Here is a 23,521-nt window from a genome sequence, read left to right as displayed (position 1 = left end):
GCAGAAAGTGTGTATGAGAGAGACTATTTGCTAATTAACCCTTCAGAAGTCATCAATCGACTGTCACAAAATAAATCTGCAAAAAGAAAGCAGATCCCCTTAATCACTAAAAATTAAACAAATTGGGAGAGAGAACTTAATATGACCTTTGTTAATGAAGATGGTCAATTCTTCTTCGATATGTGCCAATCACTGTTTAATTCAATTTAAAATTGTTCACTGTTACTATTTAACAAAGGAGAGACTATTCAAAATATTTCCTAACATAGACAATTAGGTATAAAACTGAAGTAGCCACTTTTTCACATATATTCTGGTCATGTTCTTCATTAAAATCTTTTTGGAAATCTTTATTTTCTACAATTTCTAAAGTTCTGAAAATTAATTTACAACCTAATGTTCCCCTTCCTCTGCAAATCGAGTTTAACGACTGCCACCCCAACCCCCCCCCCCCCCCCCCCCCCCCGGAGCAACACTGGCAAACCTTCCCGCACGATGTTAGTCCCCCTCCAGTTCAGGGGAAAACCGTCCCTTCGAAACAGGTCCCACCTTCCCGGGAACAAAGCCCAATTGTCCAGAAACATGAAGCCCTCCCTCCTGCACCATCTCCTTAGCCACGTATTTAGCTGCACTCTCTGCACATTTATATTTACAGGGACTTTACTCCTGACGCCGGTCCCGGGACCCGACCCGTTTACAGACCCGGAGCGGAACTGGAGCAGATTCTCAGCCACTGGTTTTCATCCCAGTTTGCAAAGAAAGGATAAAGTTTCCCCGTGAATTTATTCCCAGTGAAGGTGTGGAGATGGGACTTGGTCTCCGCGTTGTAAAATGAAACTGTCCCGGACTCGTAGCTGAGATAAACTCCCACCCTCCCGGGGATGGGACCGGCAGCGAGACGGGACTCGGGCCAGGGGGGACCACCAAACACGTCACAATCCCGATGTAACACGTCATAATACCGCCTGATGACCCAGAATCCGGTCTCCGGACTCAGACTGACCCCTCTCTTCCTCTCCACAGACTCTGTGGCGACTCCCAGAAACCAGTCCCGATTCCCCGTCACCTCCACCTCCCAGTAATGTCTTCCCGATGTGAATCCCTCTGCTCCCAGCACAGAAGCCCAGTGTGTGAATCTCTTCCCGGTGTCAGGGAGATTCCTCCAGGTCTCGGTCCATCTCATACTCTTCCGATCCTCAGACACCTCGAGATACGGACCCGCCGTTTCCACATCCAGGGTGACAGAGACTGGGGGCGAGAAGCAGAGAATTTGAGTGTCCCCGGGGATCGGGGGGAGACTCGGGCAGCACGGCCCCGGGGACCGGGGGAAGACTCGGGCAGCGCGGCCCTGGGGATCGGGGGGAGACTCGGGCAGCGCGGCCCCGGGGATCGGGGGGAGATTTGGGCAGTGCGGCCCCGGGGATCGGGGGGAGACTCGGGCAGCGCGGCCCCGGGGACCGAGGGAAAGGCCGCGGGGCCTCAGGTGTGGTCGAGTGGCCGACACGAACCTTTCCCGTGGTTTCCCGCGGTCGAGGTCGAGGTCCTTCTGCAGCTGTACAGGGCCCTGGTGAGACCACTCCAGATTTGAGGAAGGACATTCTTGCTATTGAGGGAGCGCAGCGTAGGTTCAGAAGGTTAATTCCCGGAATGGCGGGACTGTCATATGTTGAAATATTGGAGCGACTGTGCTTGTATTCACTGGAATTTAGAAGGATGAGAGGGGATCTGAATGGAACAGATAAGATTATTAAGGGATTGGACACGCTGGAGGCAGGAAGCATGTTCCCGCTGATGGGTGAGTCCAGAACTTGAGGCCACAGTTTAAGAATAAAGGGTAGGCCATTTAGAAAAGAGATGCGGAAAAACTTTTTCACCCAGAGAGTGGTGGATATGTGGAATGCTCTGCCACAGAAGGCAGTGGAGGCCAAGTCTCTGGATGCATTCAAGAGAGAGTTAGATAGAACTCTAATAGATAGCGAGGTCAAGGGATGTGGGGAGAGGGCAGGAACGGGGTACTGATTGTGTATGATCAGCGATGATCACAGTGAATGGCGGTGCTGGCTAGAAAGGCCGAACGGCCTACTCCTGCACCTATTGTCTATTGACGCGACGAAAGCGGATGGACAACTAATGTCTCCCCAATGGTTTTCCACTGGAAAGGGGAACCATCCTCCCTCACTCCTGCCTGTTGACCCCTGAAAGAATTTTGTGAAAGATCCATGAGATCTCCTCTCATTCTACGAAACTGGGAACAGAGAACATAGAGCAGTACAGCACAGGAACAGGCCCATCATTCAATGTTCACATTCATTTGTGAGTGTGAAGTCGGGGAGTGTGATGGTTTGAGACAGTAAAGGAGGTGATAATGGGAACCAGTAGGGGAGAGATGAATGGCAGATTGAACCAGGAGGGGGAGGGGTGGAAAGCCTGTGGGTGAACTGTGTGTGTAGACGTAATGAGAAGCTAGAGGGGGCAAAGATAGGTAGATAGATAGATACTTTATTCATCCCCATGGGGAAATTCAACTTTTTTTCCAATGTCCCATACACTTGTTGTAGCAAAACTAATTACCCCTGGCCCTTGACTCCTCAGACAGGGGAACCACCCTCCCTCACTCCTGCCTGTTGACCCCTGAAAGTATTTTGTGTTTCCATGAGATCTCCTCTCATTCTTCGAACAGGGAACAGAGAACATAGAGCAGTACAGCACAGGAACAGGCCCGTCATACAATGTTCACATTCATTTGTGAGTGTGAAGTGCGGGAGTGTGATGGTTTGAGACAGTAAAGGAGGTGATAATGGGAACCAGTAGGGGAGAGATGAATGGCAGATTGAACCAGGAGGGGGAGGGGTGGAAAGCCCGTGGGTGAACTGTGTGTGTAGACGTAATGAGAAGCGAGAGGGGGCAAAGATGGCAGATGAGGATGACTTTGTCCCCTTTCCCACAACCTCATCCCCCGCAGCCCCTCATTAGGACAGGGGATTAATTTGCAGGGACCCTTAAGCAACACAGGTCTTGATGAAGTGTTTCAGTCTGAACCGTCGACTGTTTACTCTTTTCCATAGAAACTTCCCGGCCTGCTGTTCCCCCAACAATTTGTGTGTGTTACTCTGCTTTAAATATACTCAATTATTTGGCCTCCACAGCTGCCTGTGGCAGATTCACTATCCTGTGGATAAAGGAATTCCTCCTCATCTCTGTCCTAAATGGACATCCCTATAGTCGGAGGCTGTGCTTACCGTTCTCGACCCACCCACATCCTCCCAACATCAACTCTCTCCAGACAGGTGTCATCAGGACCTGTGTAACTTGGATTACCAGCATCTGCAGATTTTCTCCTGTTTGATTTTTAAAGCAGAAGTTAATAAGTAAACTTCTTGATTAGTCAGAGTCTCAAAAGTTATGGGGAGGAAGTGGGAGAATAGGGTTGAGAGGGATAATAAATCAGCCATTCTTCTAAACTCCCATGAGTACAGGCCCAGAACCATCAAACACTCCTCATATGTTAACTCTTTCATTCCCGGAATCATTCTTGTGAATCTTCTGGACCCCCTCCAATGCCAGTACATGTTTTCCGATAGAAGGGACCCAAAACTGCTCACACTACTCCGTGTGGTCTGCCCGATGCCTTATAAAACCTCAGAATTACATCCTTGCTCTTGTATTCTAATCCTGTCGAAATGAAAGCAAACATTGAGTTTGCCAATCTGGGTCTCAAGATGGCACTTATGTAGTGAAGCGGTTTTAGGCTGTGCTCCAAACCTTTTACTTTTTTTTAACCTACAATCACCCCCTAATTGATCTTTTTATACCTATTCTAAAGGGGTTTAAACATATGAAATTTTTTTCAACTGTTTGAAACATCTTCAACTCGCTGAAATGTCTAAAGCAAAGGAATCGAAACAGACGAAAGAACCGTTAACTTTAGAAGCAATTGCGAATCTTATGGATGACAGACTTGGAAAACTGGAGAGTAAATTAACCGCAAAGCTTTCTACGTTTGATGAAATTTTAAAGACATTTGACGTACAACTTCAAGCACTTACACTGGAGTCACAAAAACAACAAGCAAGTATTTTAGTTCTAGAAGAAGCCGCTCGCCAGAGAGATCGTATAATTGAAACTTTGCAACAACAGCAAACTTCGACTTCTCTACAGATGGATCGTTATAAATTTAAAATTACTGATCTTGAAAACCGCTCTCGAAGACAAAATCTTCGGTTAATCGGGATTCCGGAAAAATTTGAAAATGGCGATCTCACTGTTTTTTTCTCCAAATTTTTAATGGATGTCTTTGGCTCAGAAGTACTGGATTCCCCTCTAATAATCGACCGTGCACATCGCATCTCTCGTTCTCATTCAGATTCAAGTTTGAAACCACGACAAGTAATTCTCCGGATCCATTACCCTCACACCAAAGAGCGTTTGATTCGGGCTGCACGGAAAAAGGGTATGATCAGCCTTCAAGATTTTAAATTCCGTATTCTGGAAGATTACAGTCCCGAAGTTTTAAGGGCAAGAATGGCTTTTAAATCGGTTATGAGGGAAATTCATCAGAAAGGCTACAAGCAAGCGCTGTTATTTCCAGCACATTTGAGAGTTACTCTCGAAGACGGAACTTATCGGTTGTTCAAATCTCCAGCGGATGCTCAAAAATTTCTGGAAGAATAACATTTTATTGGGTTGACTAATGTAATAATTAGTCTATAGATTTGGATCTTCTATAAAATGATGTTTTTTTAATGCATGGCTTACACGTATTTTTATACATGGTAAAAGTTCGTTTTTGGTTTATTTTGAATTTATTATTTTTTCATATTATTAATCTGTTAGTTTTGAAAGTAATTTATTAGGGTTTTCTTTTAAATTTGTATACACTTTTTTATATATTTTAACGTTTAAATATTAAGATTTTTTAAAAAAATAAAATGTCGTTTCTTCTTCCCGAAAAGCTTTAGTGCTTGGAACGTCATATCCGTTTTGATGTGTTTGAATAAGTTTTAAACTTTCTTTTAAAACACTAATTCAGTATTATTCATTTATGGGTTTTATCATTTTAATTCTTTTTTTAAAATCCTATTGTTTTATATATATAATACTAACTTTATATTTTAATTTTTGTTATACCCACCCTTTCTTAGAATATGGGTGGTTTGTATCTTTTATTCAACTTTTTTTTTGTTTGAGTTGCCATCTTGAGACATGGGGGTAATTTTAGTGTTTGATTGCTTGCTTGCCTCTTTTTGGCTTTTTTCCTGGGGTTTTGAGGGTGGAGGGAGGGGGATTTTTCTTTTTTCTTTTCTTTTTGCTTGCTTTGTGCTTAGTTTTACTTCATGGGCTTATATGAAACTACAAAAATGGTTGCAGTGTCGTGACTTCCGGTTCCACCTTGAACTTACTTTCCTCTTCCGGATTCATGAGTTCATCTTTTTTTTAACTTTATGTGTTAATTGTAATAAATATTGTCAATATGGATAAGGTTATTAATTTTGTTTCTTGGAATACTAATGGTTTAAATCATCTGATCAAACGGAAAAAAATATTCAAAGTATTCCATAGAATGAATGCTAATGTTATCTTTGTACAAGAGACTCATGTAAGGAAGGTGGATAGTCAATGCTTTTTTAGGTTTTGGAAAGCCCAACAATATCACTGAAATTCTCAAGCCAAAGTAAGAGGTGTTTCTATTTTTATAGATTCTTCAACCTCCTTTATACATCATGAAACAATTTCAGACCCACAAGGTAGATTTTTGCTCATTACTGGTCTACTTTTTAATCAAAAAGTAGTTTTAGTTAATGCTTATGTTCCAAATACTGATTGTCCTGAATTTTTTAAGTGTCTATTTACATCCTTTCCCAATTTGAATCAGTATAGACTGATAATGGGTGGGTTTTTAACTGTTGTTTAAACCCTTCGATGGACAGATCCAAGTCCACACAAGTTCTTCCGAATAAATTGGCCTCTCTTATCAACTCCTTTATGACTGATTCAGCAATTTGCGAAATTTGGCGTTTTTTACACCCCAATGACAAAGAGTTTTCTTACTTTTCTCATGTTTATCATAATTATTCAAGAATTGATTACTTTTTCTTTGATCACTGTTTACTTACAGATGTTATAGATTGTAAATATGACTCTATTACCATTTCTGATCATGCACCTTTGAAGTTATCTATTTTCTCAACAAATTCTACAACAGAGATCTCTAGTGGAATTTTATGGGACACTTTTAAGGCATTTATTCGTGGACAGATTATTTCATATTCTGCTGGAGTTAGGAAATGAACTAATTCTAAAATATTAACACTGGTTGACAAAATCAAAGCAATTGATAAGATTTATTCAGTGACTCCCAGCAAAAAACTTTATAAAGAAAGAGTGGAACTTCAAATGGAGCATAGCTTGTTATTATCCTCTTCGATTGAAAATGAGTTAACTAAATCTAGAACCCAATTTTATGTATATGGAGATAAGTCTGGTAAATTATTGGCTAATCAATTGAAAACTGCTTCGATTAAATGACAGATTACTAGGATTCGTAAACAAGATGGCACTCTGACGATCGACCATAAAGAGATAAATAAAGCCTTTCAAGATTTTTATAATCCCTTATATCAGTCAGAATTTGCTGAGGATTCTTCTATAATAGATGAATTTTTAATGAAATTGAATATTCCAAAATTAACAGTAGAGGATAGTGTATTCTTAGATACACCTATCACGGAAACTGAAATTAAAAAGGCTATTTTTTCAATGAATTCCGGTAAAGCTTCTGGTCCAGATGGTTATTCTGCAGAATTTTTAAAATCTTTTTCTTCTATACTTTCTCCTTGGCTTTGTAAAATTTTTAAAGATGCGTTAATTATAGGTAAATTGCCACAATCTTTTTATGAAGCTTCTATTTCTTTAATCCTTAAAAAAGGTAAAGACCCTATTGAATGTGCATCCTATCGGCCTACATCCTTGCTGAATACAGATTTTAAGATTTTTAGTAAAATTTTGGCTACTAGATTAGAAAATATACTACCTCGAATCATTTCTGAAGATCTGACTGGATTTATTAAAAATCGTTATTCATCTTTTAACATTAGAAAATTAACATTATTTATACCCCTTCATCCAAAATACCAGAATGTGTCATTTCTTTAGATGCTGAAAAATCATTTGATAGAGTTGAATGGCCATATTTATTTAATACGATGCAGCATTTTAATTTTAGTTCAAAATTTATATCATGGATTAAGTTAATATACTATAAACCCTTGGCTTCGGTTTTTACCAATAATCAAAGATCTTTTTTTCAGTTATTTCGAGGTACAAGGCAAGGCTGTCCTTTAAGTCCTTTATTATTTGACATCGCTTTGGAACCTTTGGCTATAGCCATTCGTGAATCACCTAATATTTTGGGTATTACTCGTGGGGAGGGGACGTATAAGTTATTATTATATGCTGATGATTTGTTACTATACATATCCGACCCTGAAAGATCTATTCCTGCTATTTCGTCTTTGCTTACTCAGTTTAGTAACCTGTCTGGTTATAAATTGAATTTTAATAAGAGTGAATTATTTCCATTAAATATGCAAGTTCCAATTTATAAACATTTACCATTTAAAATGGTTATAGATTATTTTACTTATTTAGGCATCAAAATTACTAAAAAACATAAAGATTTATTTAAAGTTAACTTTTTACCCTTAATTGACCAAGTTAAGCAACTTGCTATCAGGTGGTCTCCGTTATCTTTGTCATTGGTTGGTAGAATTAATGCTATTAAGATGATGGTATTACCCAAATTCCTATATCTATTTCAAGCATTGCCAATTTTTATTCCTAAATCTTTTGTTGATATTATTGACTCTAAAATATCTTCTTATCTATGGCAGAATAAAAATCTTAGACCAGGTAAAAAATATTTACAGAAGCCTAAGAAGGAGGGTGGTTTGGCCTTACCAAACTTGAGATTTTACTATTGGGCAGTTAATATACGATATTTAATATTTTGGACACAAGAATTGACTATAGCAGCTTGCCCACAATGGGTAAATTTGGAATGTAAATCTGTACAAGACTTTTCATTGTTTTCAATCTTAGGATCTTCGCTTCCTTTTTATTTATCTAAATTGAATAAACAAATAACAAATCCTATAGTCAAATATGCATTGCGAATTTGGTTTCAATTTCGTAAATATTTTGGTTTGAATAAGTTTATTTTATCATGCCCTATAATATCTAACTATTCTTTTCGGCCCTCTTTTATGGATCAAGCTTTTCTCTTATGGAAAACAAAAGGTATAACATGTTTTCATGATTTGTTTTTAGATGATAGTGTTATGTCCTTTGAACAGCTATCTAATAAATATAATTTACCTAAAACCCATTTTTTTAGATATTTGCAAGTTAGAAATTTTTTGTATAATGAGTTACAGTCTTTTCCGAAATTATGTCCATTGGACATTACCGAAAGAATTTTAGCTCTGAACCCTTGCCAAAAGGGTTTAGTAGCTATTATTTATAATATGATCATGAAAATACAGCCAGAAGCATCAGAAAAAATTAAGAAGGAATGGGAAGAAGAACTTCATTGTCTTACATCCGCTGAACAGTGGGAGAAAATTTTACTATTAGTCAATTTGTCCTCTATTTGTGCTAAACATGCCCTAATACAATTTAAGGTTGTACATAGAGCTCATATGTCTAAGAATAAACTTGCTAGATTTTACTCTTATGTCAATCCAACCTGTGACAGATATCATTCTGATGTTGCTTCATTGACCCATATGTTTTGGTCTTGCCCTTGTTTACAAAATTACTGGAAAGATATTTTCAGTATTATTTCAAGAGTTCTGAATATCAATTTCCAACCGCATCCTTTTACTGCAATTTTTGGTTTACCAATGGTGGATAATAGTCGTTTATCCTCTTCATCTTGACGATTGATTGCGTTTGTTACATTAATTGCTAGATCTATTTTATTGAACTGGAAAGAAATTAATCCTCCAACTATATTTCAGTGGTTCTCTCAAACTATCTCTTGTTTGAGTTTAGAAAAAATTAGAAGTGTTGTTTTTGATCCTTCAGTCAAATTTGAAGAAACTTGGAGGCCATTTATTCAACATTTTCATATGAGTTAAATGGTCTTTTCCTAAACCTCACTTTGATTATCCTTAATTATTTGGATGGAGGTTCAGAGTTATTGGCACTACTGTATGTACTTAACATTATGCAATGGCCCATGTTGGTTAGTTTTTTTTTCTTTCTCTTTTTTTGGGGTTGTTTTTTTTTCTTTTTGTCTCTTTTGTTCGTAAATTCTTTGAGTTTGGGAGGCTATATATACTGATTATTATATATTTGAATGTCTACTTAAACTATTAATTATGTGCTCTCAAACACTTTGTACTCATGGTTCATTTATGTTTGTTTAAAAAATTAATAAAAAGAATTAAAAAGAAAAGAGATTGCCAATCTTACCACTGACACAAACTGCAAGTTAACCTTCAGGCAATCCTGCACAAGGACACCCATGTCCCTTTGCACCTCTGATTTTTGAATTTCGCCCTGTTTACAGAATTGTCTGTGCCTTTATTCCTTCGACCAAAATCGTACCTGCCAAAGTTTCTACCTGTTAAACTCTACCTGTGCTACAAGATCCTTATTACGTATACTGCTGCATTCAAATAAGACCATAAGACAAAGCAGCAGAAGCCGGCCATTCGGCCCTTCGAATCTGCTCCACCATTTAATCATGAGCTGATCCATTCTCCCATTTATTCCCACTCCCCCACCTTCTCACCATGACCTTTGATGCCCTGGCTACTCACATACCTATCAATTTCTGTCTTAAATACACCCAATGACTTGGCTTCCACTGCCGCAAGAAATTCACAGATTCACCACCCTCTGGCTAAAAAAATTTCTTCGCATCGCCCTTCTGAATGGGCGCCCTTCAATCTTTAAGTCATGCCTCTTGTACTAGACTCCCCCACCATGGGAAACAACTTTGCCACATCCACTCTGTCCATGCCTTTTAACATTCAAAATGTTTCTGTGAGGTTCCCCCTCATTCTTCTAAACTCCAAGGAGTACAGTCCAAGAGCGGTCAAATGTTCCACATATCTTAATCCTCTCATTCCAGGAATCATTCTAGTGAATCTTCTCTGAACCCTCTCCAATGTCAGAACATCCTCACTGCCCAAAACTGCACACAGTATTCCAAGTGAAGTCTTACCAGTGCCTTATCGAGAATCAACATCACATCCCTGCTCCTATACTCTATTCCACCCACATCCTCCCAACATCAACTCTCTTCAGCCAGGTGTCAGAGAGATCTGGCGAGACCCTTCATCAGGACCTGTGTAGCTTGGATTACCAGCATCTACAGATTTTCTCACGTTTGATTTTTAAAGCAGAAGTTAATAAATTAACTTCTTGATTAGTCTGAGTCTCAAAAGTTATAGGGAGGAGGTGGGAGAATAGGGTTGAGTGGTATAATAAATCAGCCTTTCTTCTAAACTCCCATGAGTACAGGCCCAGAACCATCAACCAACACAGATGCCTTGTGCAGGAAGGCACAGAGTCGACTGTACTTCCTTAGAAGGTTGGCGTCATTCAATGTCTGTAGTGAGATGCTGAAGATGTTCTATAGGTCAGTTGTGGAGAGCGCCCTCTTCTTTGTGGTGGCGTGTTGGGGAGGAAGCATTAAGAAGAGGGACGCCTCACGTCTTAATAAGCTGGTAAGGAAGGCGGGCTCTGTCGTGGGCAAAGTACTGGAGAGTTTAACATCGGTAGCTGAGCGAAGGGCGCTGAGTAGGCTACGGTCAATTATGGAAAACCCTGAACATCCTCTACATAGCACCATCCAGAGACAGAGAAGCAGTTTCAGCGACAGGTTGCTATCGATGCAATGCTCCTCAGACAGGATGAAGAGATCAATACTCCCCAATCCCATTCGGCTTTACAATTCAACCGCCAGGAGTAAGATATGTTAAAGTGCCGGGGTTAGGACTCAATGTATTTAAATAAACTACTTAAGAACTTTTTAAAAGCTATTATTAATGCTTTTTGAGAGAGTGATTTTAGATGCATATCATATTTTTACTGAGTTAAGTATTGTATGTAATTAGTTTTGCTACAATAAGTGTATGGGACATTGGAAAAAATGTTGAATTTCCCCATGGGGATGAATAAAGTATCTATCTATCTATCTTAGATTTATTTCTGTTTTCCCCATCCTCCACTCTATCATTCCGGTTTACCATCCGGCTGCCGAATCAGTTTAACCCCTCCCTAACAGCTCTATTAAACATTCCCGCTATGGTTCAGGTGTAACCCGTCCTTTTTGAACAGGTAATACTTCCCCCTGAAGAGATCCCAATGATCCAAGAATCTGAAGCCCTGCCGCCTGCACCAGTCTCTCAGCCACACATTCATCTGCCTGATCCTACTATTCTTGCCCTCGCTAGCACGTGGCACGGGTAGCAATCCTGAGGTCCTGCTTCTCAGCTTCCTTCCTAACTCCCGGAAATCTCTCTTCAGGACCTCCTCCCTTTTCCTCTCTATGTCATTGGTACCAACATGTACCAAGACAGCTGGCTGCTCGCCCTCTCCCTTCAGAATATTCTGGACCCGATTCGAGACATCCTGTACCCTGGCACCTGGGAGGCAGCACACCATGTGGGTATCTCTACCAGGCTCACAGAATCTCCTGTCTGTTCCCCTGACTATGGAATCCCCTATGACTACCGCATTCCTCTTCTCCCTCCTTCCCTCCTGCACAACAGCGCCAGGCTCAGTGCCAGAGACCCGGTCACCGTGGCCGTCCCCTGTCAGGTCATCCCCCTCAACAGCATCCGAAACGATATACTTGTTGCTGAGGGGGGCAGCCACAGGGGTGCTCTCCACTATCCGGGCATTTCCCTTCCCTCTCCTGACAGACACCCAGTTTTCTGACCCCTGTAGCCTAGGGATGACTACCTCCCTGTAGCTCCTGTCTATCACCTCTTCATTTTCTCTAATAAGCAGTAGGTCATCAAGCTGCAGCTCCAGATCCCTAACACGGTCTCCGAGGAGCTGAATCTCGGTTCACCTGGTGCAGATGTGGCTATCAGGGAGGCTGGAGGTCTCCCAGGATTCCCACATCTGACACCCTGAACAAAGCACTAACCCTGCAGACATGCTACCTAATTCTACAGGAATGAAACAAAGAAAGATAGTCCTACTCAACCACTTACTTCGCCAAGCACAGAAACTTTTTAAACCGTTAGCTAATGTGCCCTGCTGTTCCCCCGTCCGTCCGGGCCGATTTGCCAAGGGGAAAAAAAGAGTCGGTGCCTCGCTCTCGCCTCTTCCCGTTACCGCCTAAGCCCGTTGAGCCAAAGCCCTACACTCTGCTGCCACCCACTCCGCTGCCCGCTGTATAGGGTGGTCATCTTTTTAAACTCTCTGCGCTGTCCTGCGCAGTCTCGCCGTTCTTGTACGCAAAGTCTTTTAAAAAACTGCCTTCCTTCAGAATTTAGCTCCCACGCCGCCCTTCTTGTCCCAATCTAAAAAAACACCTTCAGTCCTGTATTCATCAGCCTATTCCACACTGTCCACATGAAATTCAGCAAGGCCTTTGATGTCGATGATAGACCACACTTGGAGCATTGTCTGCATTTCCGGTTCCCGAATATGGGGAGGATGTCATTACACTGGACAGGAGGCTTCAGGAGGATGTTACCAGGACTGGGGGCTTGGGTTAAAAGCAGAGAGTGGATAAGCTTGGGCTATTCAGCTGTAGTGTAGGATGTTCAGGAATGACCCCTTATCGAGGGAAATAATTCATAAGGAGCTTAAATAAAGTTTCTTTTTCCAAGAAATGGGCGTACAGAACCAGAGGCCTCAGATTGAAAGTGAGACAGGAAATTTTTCTGAGTGGTCTATCGGGTAACATTCTCATAGAGAGGGAGGTTGGTAAATGGAATTTGCCCTCAAACGCTGAAGAAACAGGTAAAAATAAAATATTTTAAAATAAATTTGGGCAGGTACACAGATGGGAAATGGTTAGAGGGATGGGGGGGGGGGGGGCAAACACACACAAATGGGCCATGCTCATGAAGACATCTTAGTCTTGCAAATTGATGAAGTGGGCCATGGGTTCAACATCCGTCAAACCCTCCCAGATCATCCTCCTGAGGAATCTCACCCCGGAGTCTGTCTGTGAAGTGTTGATGTGATGTCACGTCAGAGGGCAGCTCAGTGCCACAGAACAGACAGACTGGGTAAGGACGGCAGATTTCAATCCTAAATGGGAGTTTGTGCCTATTTCTGTGGCCGTGTGTCACACTTGATTAAGTTGTTTAAATGAATAAATGACTGTCTCTGAAGAGATTGGTTTCCAGGTTACTGAGGGAAATAACAACGTACATTGCTGAGACTCTGACTACAATCTGCCAGTTCTTCCTGTATATGTGTGTGAGGGAGCTTTGCCAGGCCGGTTATGCTGTGTGTGCTTCTCCCGAGATGAAATCTTGACCCATGTCAATGCTTGTTGGTGTGTCCGAGCTCATTCTCACAATGCTTCAATGTAGTGGTCTGATCACCATAAGACATAGGAGCAGAATTAGGCCATTTGCCTATCGAGTCTGCTCCACCATTCAATCATGGCTGATCCTATCTTTCCCTCCTCAGCCCCACTCCCTGGTCTTCTCCCCATAACCTTTGATGCTGTGTCCAATCTAGAACCTGTCAAGCTCTGCCTTAAATACACCCAACAGGTTCCACAAATTCACCAGCCGCTGGTTCAAATTTCACCGCATCTGTTTTAAATAGACCCCCCTCTATCTTGAGGTGGGCCCTCTTGTCGTAAACTCCACCAGCATGGGAAACATCCTTTCCACATCTACTCTGTCTAGGACTTTGATCATTCAAAAGTTTTCAATGAGATCCCCCCTCATCTTTCCAAATTCCAGCGAGTATAGACACAGAGCTATCAAACGTTCCTCGTATGATAACCCTTCCATTCCTGGAATGATCCTTATGAAATGAACACTCTGCAATGCCAGCACATCTTATCTTAGATGAGGAGCCCAAAACTGTTCACAATACTCAAGGTGAAGCTTCACCACTGCCTTATAAAGCGTCAGCATCACATCCCTGCTCTTGAATTGAATGCTATCTAAACCCCTTGAATTGAATGCTGACGTTGAATTTGCCTTCCTCACCACTGACTCTACCTGCAAGTTAACCTTGTAAGTTAACACTACCGGCCCCTCCACCAACCTTCGTATTATCTGCAAACTTGGAAACAAAGCCATCTACTCTAGGACAAGAGGGTATGAGTTCATGATTGAAGGACGTCCTTTTAGAACTGAGATGTGGAGAAATTACTTTCGTTACTTGTGGAAAATCTGTGGAATTTTTTGCCACAAGTGGCTGTTAAGGCCAAGTCATATTTAAGGCAGAGATAGATAGGTTCTTGATTAGCCAGGGCATCAAAGGGTATGGGGTGAAAGCAGCGGAGTGGGGATGACTGGAAGAATTCGATCAGCCCATGACTGAATGGTGGAGCAGACTCGATGGGCCAAATGGCCTATTTCTGCTCCTATATCTTATGGTCTATTCCATCAGCGAGATCTTGATATACAGCATAAAATGAAGGTGTCCTAATGCTGACCCCTGTGGAACACGAGTCACTGGCAGCCAACCAGAAAAGGATCCCTTTACTCTCATTCGCTGTTTCCTGCCAATCAGCTAATGTTCTAACCATGCCTGTAACTTTTCTGTAATACCCTGGCCTCTTAACCTGGTTACCACCTTCATGTGTGGCACCTTGTCAAAGGCCCTCTGAGATTCCAAATATACAACATCCACTGCATCCCCTTTATCTATCCTGCTTGTAATCTCCTCAAAGAATCCCAACAGGTTTGTCAGGCAGGATATTCCCTTAACGAAGCCATGCTGACTTGCCCTGTCTTGTCCAGTGTCACCAAGTATTCCATAACCTCAGACTTAACAATTGACTCCAATTTCTTCCCAACCACAGAGGTGAGGCTAACTGGTCTATAATTTCCTTTCTGCTGCCTTCCTCCTTACTTAAAGAGCTAAGTGACATTTGCCATTTCCCAGTCCTCTGGCACCATGCCAGGGTCCAGTGATTTTTGAAAGATCATTTGAAATGCCTCCACAATGTCTACTGTGAGCACTTTCAGAACACTAGGGTGCAGTTCATCTGGTCCGCGTGACTTATGTACCTTTAAGTCTTTCAGCTTTTTGAGCACCTTCTCCCTTGTAACAGTAACTGCACTCACTTCTCTTCCCCCGCACTCTTCAACACCGGGCACAGTGCTAGTGTCTTCCACGGTGAAGACTGGTGCAAAATATTTGGTCTATCTGCCATCTCTTTATTCTGTGTTATTATATATCCAGCCTCATTTTCTAGCGGTCCTATATCCACTCTCATCTCTGTTTTATTTTTTTACAATACTTGAAAAACAATTTGGTATTGTTTGCTAACTTGTTTTACAAAGACAGGTGTATAAAAAGGGCCTGAAGGATTTTTCAAGACCAGAGTCACCCCAACCACAAACTGTACCAGTTGCTACCATCCGGGATATGGTACCGCAGATTAAAAGCCAGGAGCAACAGGCTCCGGGACAGCTTCTTCAACCAGGCCATCAGACTGATTAACTCATGTGGACATAACTGAATTTCTATGTTATATTAATCAGCCTGTTGGACATATTATTCATCATAAATTACTATAAATTGCACATTTAGACGGAGATGTACCGTAAAGATTTTTAATCCTCATGTATATGAAGGATGTAAGTAATAAACTCAATTCAATTTCTTGTTTATTTTTTTCATCCCAATTATTCTTTCAGTTCCTCTCTGTAGACATTTAAAAGCTTCCCAATCCTCGATCTTCCTACTAATTTTTGTTTTGTTGTATGCCCTCTCTTTTGCCTTTACATTAACTTGTCTTCCCTTGTCAGCCACGGTTTTACTATTTTGCCATTTGAGTATTTATTTATTTTTGGAATACATCTATCTTTCACCTTTCTCATTTTCCCAGAAACTGACACCATTTCTGCTCTGCTCTCATCCCTGCCAGCATCTCCTTCCAACTTGCTTTGGCCAACTCCTCTCTCAGACCACTGTCATTTCTTTCACTTCTCTGAAGTTCTACAATGGCAGACTTTAATTTCTCCTTATCAAATATCAAGTTGAACTCAGTCTTGTTGTGAGCACTGCTTCCTAAGGTTTCTTTTAACTACTCACCACTGGTTCAATGCATAACACCCAATCCAGTAGAGCTGTTCCCCGAGTAGGCTCAACGACAAACTGCTCTAGAAAGCCATCACATTGCATTCAACAAACTCACTCTCTTGAGATCCTTTACCAACATGATTTTCCCAATTGACCTGCATGTTGAAATCTCCCATGATTATCATAACATTGTCCTTTTCATCAGCCTTTTCTATTTCCAGTTGTAATCTGTGGGCCCCAACACACTGACTGTTGGGAGGCCTGTATATGACTGGTGTCAGTGTCATTTTTACTTTTGCAGTTCCTTACCTCAACCCACAAGATTCAACATCTTCCAATCCTATGTCACATCTAGCTGCTGATTTACCAGTAGAGCCACAGCACCCCCTCACCCGACCTTCCTATACCACCGATACATTCTGTAACCTTGGGCATTTAGATCCCAACTACAACCATCCTTCAGCCACGATTCCGTGATGGCCACAACATCATACCTGACAATCTGTAATAGTGCAACAAGATCATCCACCTTATTTCTCATACTCCATGCATTGAGATATAACACTTTGTGTACTGTATCTGCTACCCTTTTTAATTCTGCATCCCTAATGCACTGATACTCACCCTGCTGGCTGCAATTTTCTCCTCTCATCTGTCCGCTCTATCTGACAGTCTGACTGCACGCTATCTTTGCATTTTTATCATCAGTCCTATCCAGAGTCCCTTCACTCTCATTCCCACACCGCCCCCCCGCCAAATTAGTTCAGACCCTCCCCAACAGCTCTATCAAACTTCTCTGTGAGAATATTGTTCTCCCTCGGGTCGAGGTGCGACCCATCCCTTTTGAGCAGGTCATTCCTCCACCAGAACAGATCCCGATGATCCAAGAACCTGAATCCCTGTCCCCAGCACCATCTTCTCAGCCATGTTTATCTGTCAAATTATCCTGTTTCTACCCTCACCAGCACGTGGCACAGGCAGCAATCCAGAAATTACAACCCTGGGGGTGCTGCTTCTGAGCTTTCTACCAAGCTCTCCAAATTCTATTTTCAGGACCTCTTTGCTTTTACTTCCAATGTCATTGTCACAAATTTACCAAGATATCTGGCTCTTTTCCCTCCCTCTGTAAAATGCTGTGGACACAATTCGAGGCATCCCTGACCCTGGCACCCAGGAGGCAACATACCATTCAGGTGTCCCGTTCACATCAATAGATTCTCCTGCCTGTTCCCCTGACGATTCAGTCCCCGATCACGACCACTCCCCTCTTCTGCCTCTAACAACAGTGAGAGTTGTGGTTCCAGAAGGGGGAAGACCTGTGTCAGTCAGAGTCTGCACTCACAGGGCACGCAGGACTTGTGTATTTTCCTGACAATCCCTGTCACCACACTGACACCTGCTTTTATTCCCTACAATATCATCAAGTCAGTATTAAATTCCCAGTTCCTCTGGTAGATCCAAACTCATGTCCTGGTGTGTTAGTGCATTTGCCTGGGATCAGGACACAGTGGTTCATCTGCCAGTCCCGTGTATTGGTTGTATTGTGACCCTGTGCTGGTGTGTCCAGGGGTCTGACATCTCCCGCTGACTATGTGACAGTGATGCCTCCCAGTTGGTGGGGTTGATGTGCAATAAACTTTAGTTCCCCTTCAGCCCAGTATTACAGACAATCTTTGCGTCAAATTGGAACTAAATTGAGCTTCATAAACAAGGAGAAATGAATCTTTGTAAGTTTTACCTCGATTAATAGCATCAAGTGTTTCTCTCAGCACTGTGTTCAACAAATAGAGGTGATCGAATTTTTCAACCGGTAGGGTCTCATCTGTCACTGCCAATTCCTGGACATCGTCATTAATCCTGTAAATATTAAACTGCTGTTTATAAATTGCTATTCCGAACTATTTTACAAATCCATACAGGGTTTGAGTAAAGAGCCTGTCCTACCTCCTGTTCCGATGAGCTTCCTCCTGAAATAAATTAAAAACAAATCCGATTAGACTTGGACTTACTGTCCACGTCCTGAATTTCATCCAAATCATTACAAGGTGTTGAAAATTCCCACTCCCACAATCACTCACACACACGGACAATACAGAACCACGGGGTAACTTACAGGGAAAGTTTCTGAATGTCAGACCATTACTGAGAGGATGAAACTTACAGGGAAGACAGGACAGGCTGTGCATTTTCATCTGGATATGACGTCAGTGTGATAGGATGGAGGAATTTAAGATCAGTGATGTATGTGATTGTGTGCGGGTGGAGGAAGTATCTCTATTTATAGGGAGACTTGTGGGGAGATGTAATTCCAGATGGATTTTAACAAATTCCACAAGAAATGTAGTGAAGAGGATGTGGAACTCAGTGCCACAGGAGTGGCTGAAATGGAACAGCAGAGATTGAATGTAATGGGGAGGCTGGATAAACATGTGAGGGACCAGGGAGTTCGGGGCACTGTTTCTAGATACGGTGAGCAGGTGGCAGGAGGATTGTGACAGAGGGGAAATTGATAGAAGCTGGACCGAATGGCCTGCTTATGACGGAGAATGTTACACAATCCCATGTAAAACATATCCGAAAAAGCAGAGACAGTGAAAGTTTCTGTAATCTGATGGAAACCGGATATGGAGGATAAGTCTGAAGTGTGGGTCATATTCTTTGTTCTCACTGACTGAGAGAGAGATCCTCGCACCCACCGCACCAGACACACTCACAATCAGTACCACGTATCTGCCCTCTCCCCATATCCCTTGACCCGGCTATCTATAAGAGCTCTATCTAACTCTCTCTTGAAAGCATCCAGAGACTTGGCCTTCACTGCCTTCTGTGTGAGGTCACCAGAGCGACAATTGATTTGTTAGAATTGGCCGCTGTGCTGTGTTTATTTCAAATATACCACTGTTCATTTAGTGTCCTTTGACAGAAAAAAATTAAAATATAATTCCTCACCTTGAGAAACATCACACTGTCTTTTTGATCCATCTGTTCCTTTAACTTAGGGATTTCCTCCTGAATAATCCTTATATTCTCTTGAATCTCCCGAAGATTTTTCTCCATTAGATTGAGAATCCTCTTCTCTTCTTCCCTGAGATCCCTGAGTAAGCTCTGCTCTTTCTCAGTGATAATCCGGCGCAGTTCAGCAAACTGGGATGTGATGTGGGACTGAACGCTGTGTGACTGTTCCTGTCGAATGAAAGGTGAAGATTAATATTCTGCATTGCTGTGTTTTGTTTCCTTTTGTCATTAAGTTCAGTCTGTTAGAGTCCATTCTACTTCTGAGTGCATTCCCATCAACACCATTCCCTCACGTTTTCCTGAATCCTATTCTCACTTATTGACCCAGAAACTCCCATCTGATTCACACACCTTTACGGGGTTAACGGTAATTAGCCATTCATCCGGCATGTCCTTGAGATGTGTTGGAATCTCTTGTGGTCACAGGGGGAGCATGCAAACTCCACACAGACAGTAGCAGAGGTCAGGATCGAACCCAGGTCACTGGAGCTACGATATTCTGCTATTCTGCATTAAATGGAGCAAAACTCGACAGTAATATCAGAAATTCCGCTCAGGAAGCCTCACCCGAACACCGGAGATTTTCTCTTTCTGTTGCTGCTCCTTTTCCTGGAAGTCTGATTTCTTTTTTGTGAGAGAGTCTAAGGAAGATTTTAGCTGATCCTGGAAGTCAGAGAGTGAAGGAAATAGAAACAAAGATGCATCAAAAGAAACAGGTGATCAAACCCGATTATCACACAAAATGCCGGAGGAACTCAGTGAGTCAGGCAGCATCTATTCAGGGGAAATAAACAGTCGGTGTTTTGGGATGAGACCCTTCATTAGGACTGGGAAGGAATGGGACAGAAGCCAGAATAAAAAGGTTGGGGATGAGAACCAGCTGACAGGTGACGGGTGAGACAACGTGAGGGGGAACTTGGGGGAGGGTGATGAAGTGAGAAGCTGAGAGGAGACAGGTGGGAGAGGTAAAGGGCTGGAGAAGTAGGAATCTAATACGAGAGGACAATCGACCATGGAAGAAACGGGAGGAACTGGGCTGTTTGCAGCCCTGAATGGTGACGAGGGAGGAGGTTAGGAGTCAGGTGTACCACTTGTCCTGCTTGCAAGTGTCAATGCCAGGAGGGAGATCAGTGGGGAGGAGCGAGTGGATCAGGGCGATACAGTACGTAGAGCATGATCTGTATAGAGAGCGGAGAGTTCCGGGGTGTGGACGTGGGCTGTTGGATGGAGAGTTGCTAGAATCCCGTTGGAGATGGCAATGTGTGATGGTACGTAGGACAAAGGAAATGCGTTAAGTATTAAATTAATGTTAGTTTTACCGTGTAGATTTTAACAGCTTCTTTAATCGGCTTGAGGCGGTGCTCTCTGTGTTCCTCCGCCACTGCACAGATCACACAGATCAGTGTCTTGTCCGTTTCACAGAACAACTTCAGTTCTTCCTCATGTTCCTCGCAGTGACGTTTACTTTCCTTCCCTTTCGGATTCAGGTTTAGATTTCGAGCTTTTTCAGCCAGATTTGCTAAGGCCCGATTCACCCTGAGGGTGCGGTCAGCAAACACTTCTCTACATTCCGGGCAGGAGTTTCTCTCCTCCCTTTCCCAACACCGTGTGATACAAGAGCGACAGAAGTTGTGACCACACTCCAGTGTAACCGGATCGGTGAAGAAATCCAGGCAGATGGGACAAATTACCTCCTCGGTCCAACTCTTGACCGGTCCTTTCGAAGCCATGTTAACTCCCAGCACTTCCTGATTCAGAATGCTTTCACTTTCGGGGAGCTGCTGATCCCCTGCAGTACCGCGATTGTCCACTACGCGCGCTGCAGTCTCAGGAAGTGAACATTTATGTTGCTCTCTGTGGGAAGGAATTGTGGTAATTTCCAGATCAGTGAGGGATCAGAAACAGATTAAGCAGGTCAGAGCAGAATGAAAACTCAGCCATAGACTGCCTAAGCCCGGATACGAAAGGAGAAGGGTCAGGCATGAGACTAGCAACCCCATCCCGTAAAAACCCTGTGTGACAGAAACGTCAAATGAATCTCCAAAGGCCCCATCCCTGGGTTCAGAAGGACCATCCCCTGGAAGACGACTGAAGTCATGTGCTGAAAAAAGAAGCGACAGGGCCGATCAACCCGGGCCCTGGATTGGGGTCTCTGGCGAGCTGCTGTTGGCGACCCGTAGGCATGGTGGGCTAAAGCATAAGCAGAATCAGAAATGAAGCCGGAGAGAAGAGCCTGGTTCAGTCTGAGGCAGGACTGAAAGGGACAAATTCTGAAAGGAGAGGCAGAAGAGACTGCAGATGCTGGAACCTGCAGTAAGAAACGTGATGACATTGGAACTGAGTGGGTCGGGCAGCAACTGCAGAGAGAAATGTGCAATCAACTTTCCTGGTTGGGATCCTTCATCTGGACTGTCTCAACCCAAAATGTTGATTTTCCATTTCCCTCCATAGACACTGACTGACGAGCTGTGTAACTCCAGCATCTCGTTTTTACTTTTTTTGAGGTATAACGAGAGTCAGGCTGGGGTGTAATATGATGGTTCAGTAAATATTTAAAACAATTATTGAATTAGTTCATACCATGTAATGTAATGTGCTGTAGATTTCTATGTTTCTATATGAACTCCTCATCTTCTAACAAGGCAAGGATCAGGGATCCTGACTGACCATCAAATTCTCTGTTAGTATTCCTGTCTGCATGAGAATGGGCAATTTCTGTCTTTAATCAACCAGTGACTTGGCTCAATTTGTTCTTTGGTATTATTTCAAGTTCTGGTCATGTCCCACAACACTGCAAAGAGCACTTGTTACTACATGTCTGATCCTGGAGATTTTCTAATTCCTTGGATTCCCTCCCCCCAGCTGATTGACAGTGATGAACCCATTGATGGCAATGCCAATGACATGAAAGTAGTTATTCTCATTGGAGTGTGGCACTTTTGTGATGTGAAAGTCATAACTCAGTTGGCATCGAGGACAAAGCTGTTTTGAATCCTTCTTTACGGAGAGAGAACTAAATCTGACGGAAGGATTTTTTTTTGCCATACAGCACTAAATGACATTTTTACTGATTCGACTTTACTGGTAGACTTTTCATCCAAGATTAACTCGGAAATATATTTTTGTTCCGAGTTTCTAATCCTTGCATGTATACAGCTGGGCCTCGACAGTGTTTGAGAGATAAATTCGCTCACATTTCCTCCGACTGCACCGGGACAACGCTGGCAGAGTCACGCATGGCTGCCTCTTTACCCAGAAGGCCCCACGAACGAGAAAGCTGTCAGTCCGCCACCGAAAGATCTACGATGCGCATGCGCTGCAGAGATGGCGGCGGTTCCAGCGCTCATCAGCTGAAAACTCCCGGGGGCCCGGGTACGGATCGTGGGGCTGAGAAAGAGGGAACCGACCGGGGCTGTCCTGGGATGCAGGACCAGTGCGGCAGGAGCTCACAGTAATAGCCCTTCAATCGCGTTTCAGACGCCGGAGATTAATTCCCGCCCGGAGACCCTCCTACCTGCGGCCGGTCCTTGTGAGCCCCCTCGTCAACTGAGCGCATGCGCGATATTCGGGATGTCCTCCGACCTCCGCGCATGCGCATGTGAACAAACAGGAGAAAATCTGCAGATGCGGAAATCCAAAGCAACAGACGGGAAATGCTGGAGGAAAATCAGAGGGGCCGGCAGCAACTATGGAGAGGAGAGAACAGTCGGCTTTTCAGACCGAGACCCTTCTTCAGGACTGGAAAGGAAGGGAGGTAGTAAGAATGTGGGGGGAGGTGAGATAATAGTGTGAACAGAAACGTGGACAGGACAGTTCTTTGTGGGTCTCCAGTACCACTCATCACCACTTCCGGCAGAGAACCACCGGCAGTGCAAACTGGGGTCTGTCTGTCAGGAAGGCAGTAATCCAGGAGTCAGTGAGTTTGTCTACGCCCATCCTTTGCAGGTTGTTGCACTGAAGACGTGACTGGATTGTATTGAAGGCACTAGCGAAATTAAAAAAAACGATTCTCACAATGCCAATGGGAGTGAGCTCGCTGCAACAGATAGATTATGTATCCACACCCTCATGAGGTTGGTAGGCAATCTCCAGAGCGTCCAGGGTAAGTCAGGACCAGCCTCTCCATCACCTTCATCACAGGAGATGTGACGGCAATTAGTCTGTCGTCATTAAGTTCAGACGGAGTCGCCTTATTGAGCAAAGGAACCAAGCAGGAAGTCTTCCACAGCACCGGTATCTTTTCCCGACTCAGTCT

At 43.0% G+C, this 23,521-nt stretch overlaps 1 protein-coding gene across 1 annotated transcript; it reads right to left on the bottom strand.

Moving 5' to 3' along the window:
• Positions 1-595: 595 nt before the first annotated feature.
• Positions 596-22,808, bottom strand: LOC140724175 (zinc-binding protein A33-like). Its single transcript, XM_073038659.1, has 7 exons — positions 22,781-22,808; positions 20,586-21,120; positions 19,834-19,929; positions 19,201-19,434; positions 18,196-18,218; positions 17,990-18,108; positions 596-1,248 (listed from the first exon to the last, which is right to left on the bottom strand). The coding sequence occupies exons 2-7, from the start codon at positions 20,994-20,996 to the stop codon at positions 695-697; spliced, it is 1,437 nt and encodes a 478-aa protein (XP_072894760.1). The 5' UTR covers positions 20,997-21,120; positions 22,781-22,808; the 3' UTR covers positions 596-694.
• Between the last annotated feature and the right edge of the window lie 713 nt (positions 22,809-23,521).

This window comes from Hemitrygon akajei, unplaced genomic scaffold (assembly GCF_048418815.1).
Source record: "Hemitrygon akajei unplaced genomic scaffold, sHemAka1.3 Scf000170, whole genome shotgun sequence".
Taxonomy (NCBI): domain Eukaryota; kingdom Metazoa; phylum Chordata; class Chondrichthyes; order Myliobatiformes; family Dasyatidae; genus Hemitrygon; species Hemitrygon akajei.
The sequence above is the reverse complement of the archived record's forward strand: the minus strand, read 5'-3'. Positions and strand labels throughout refer to the sequence as shown.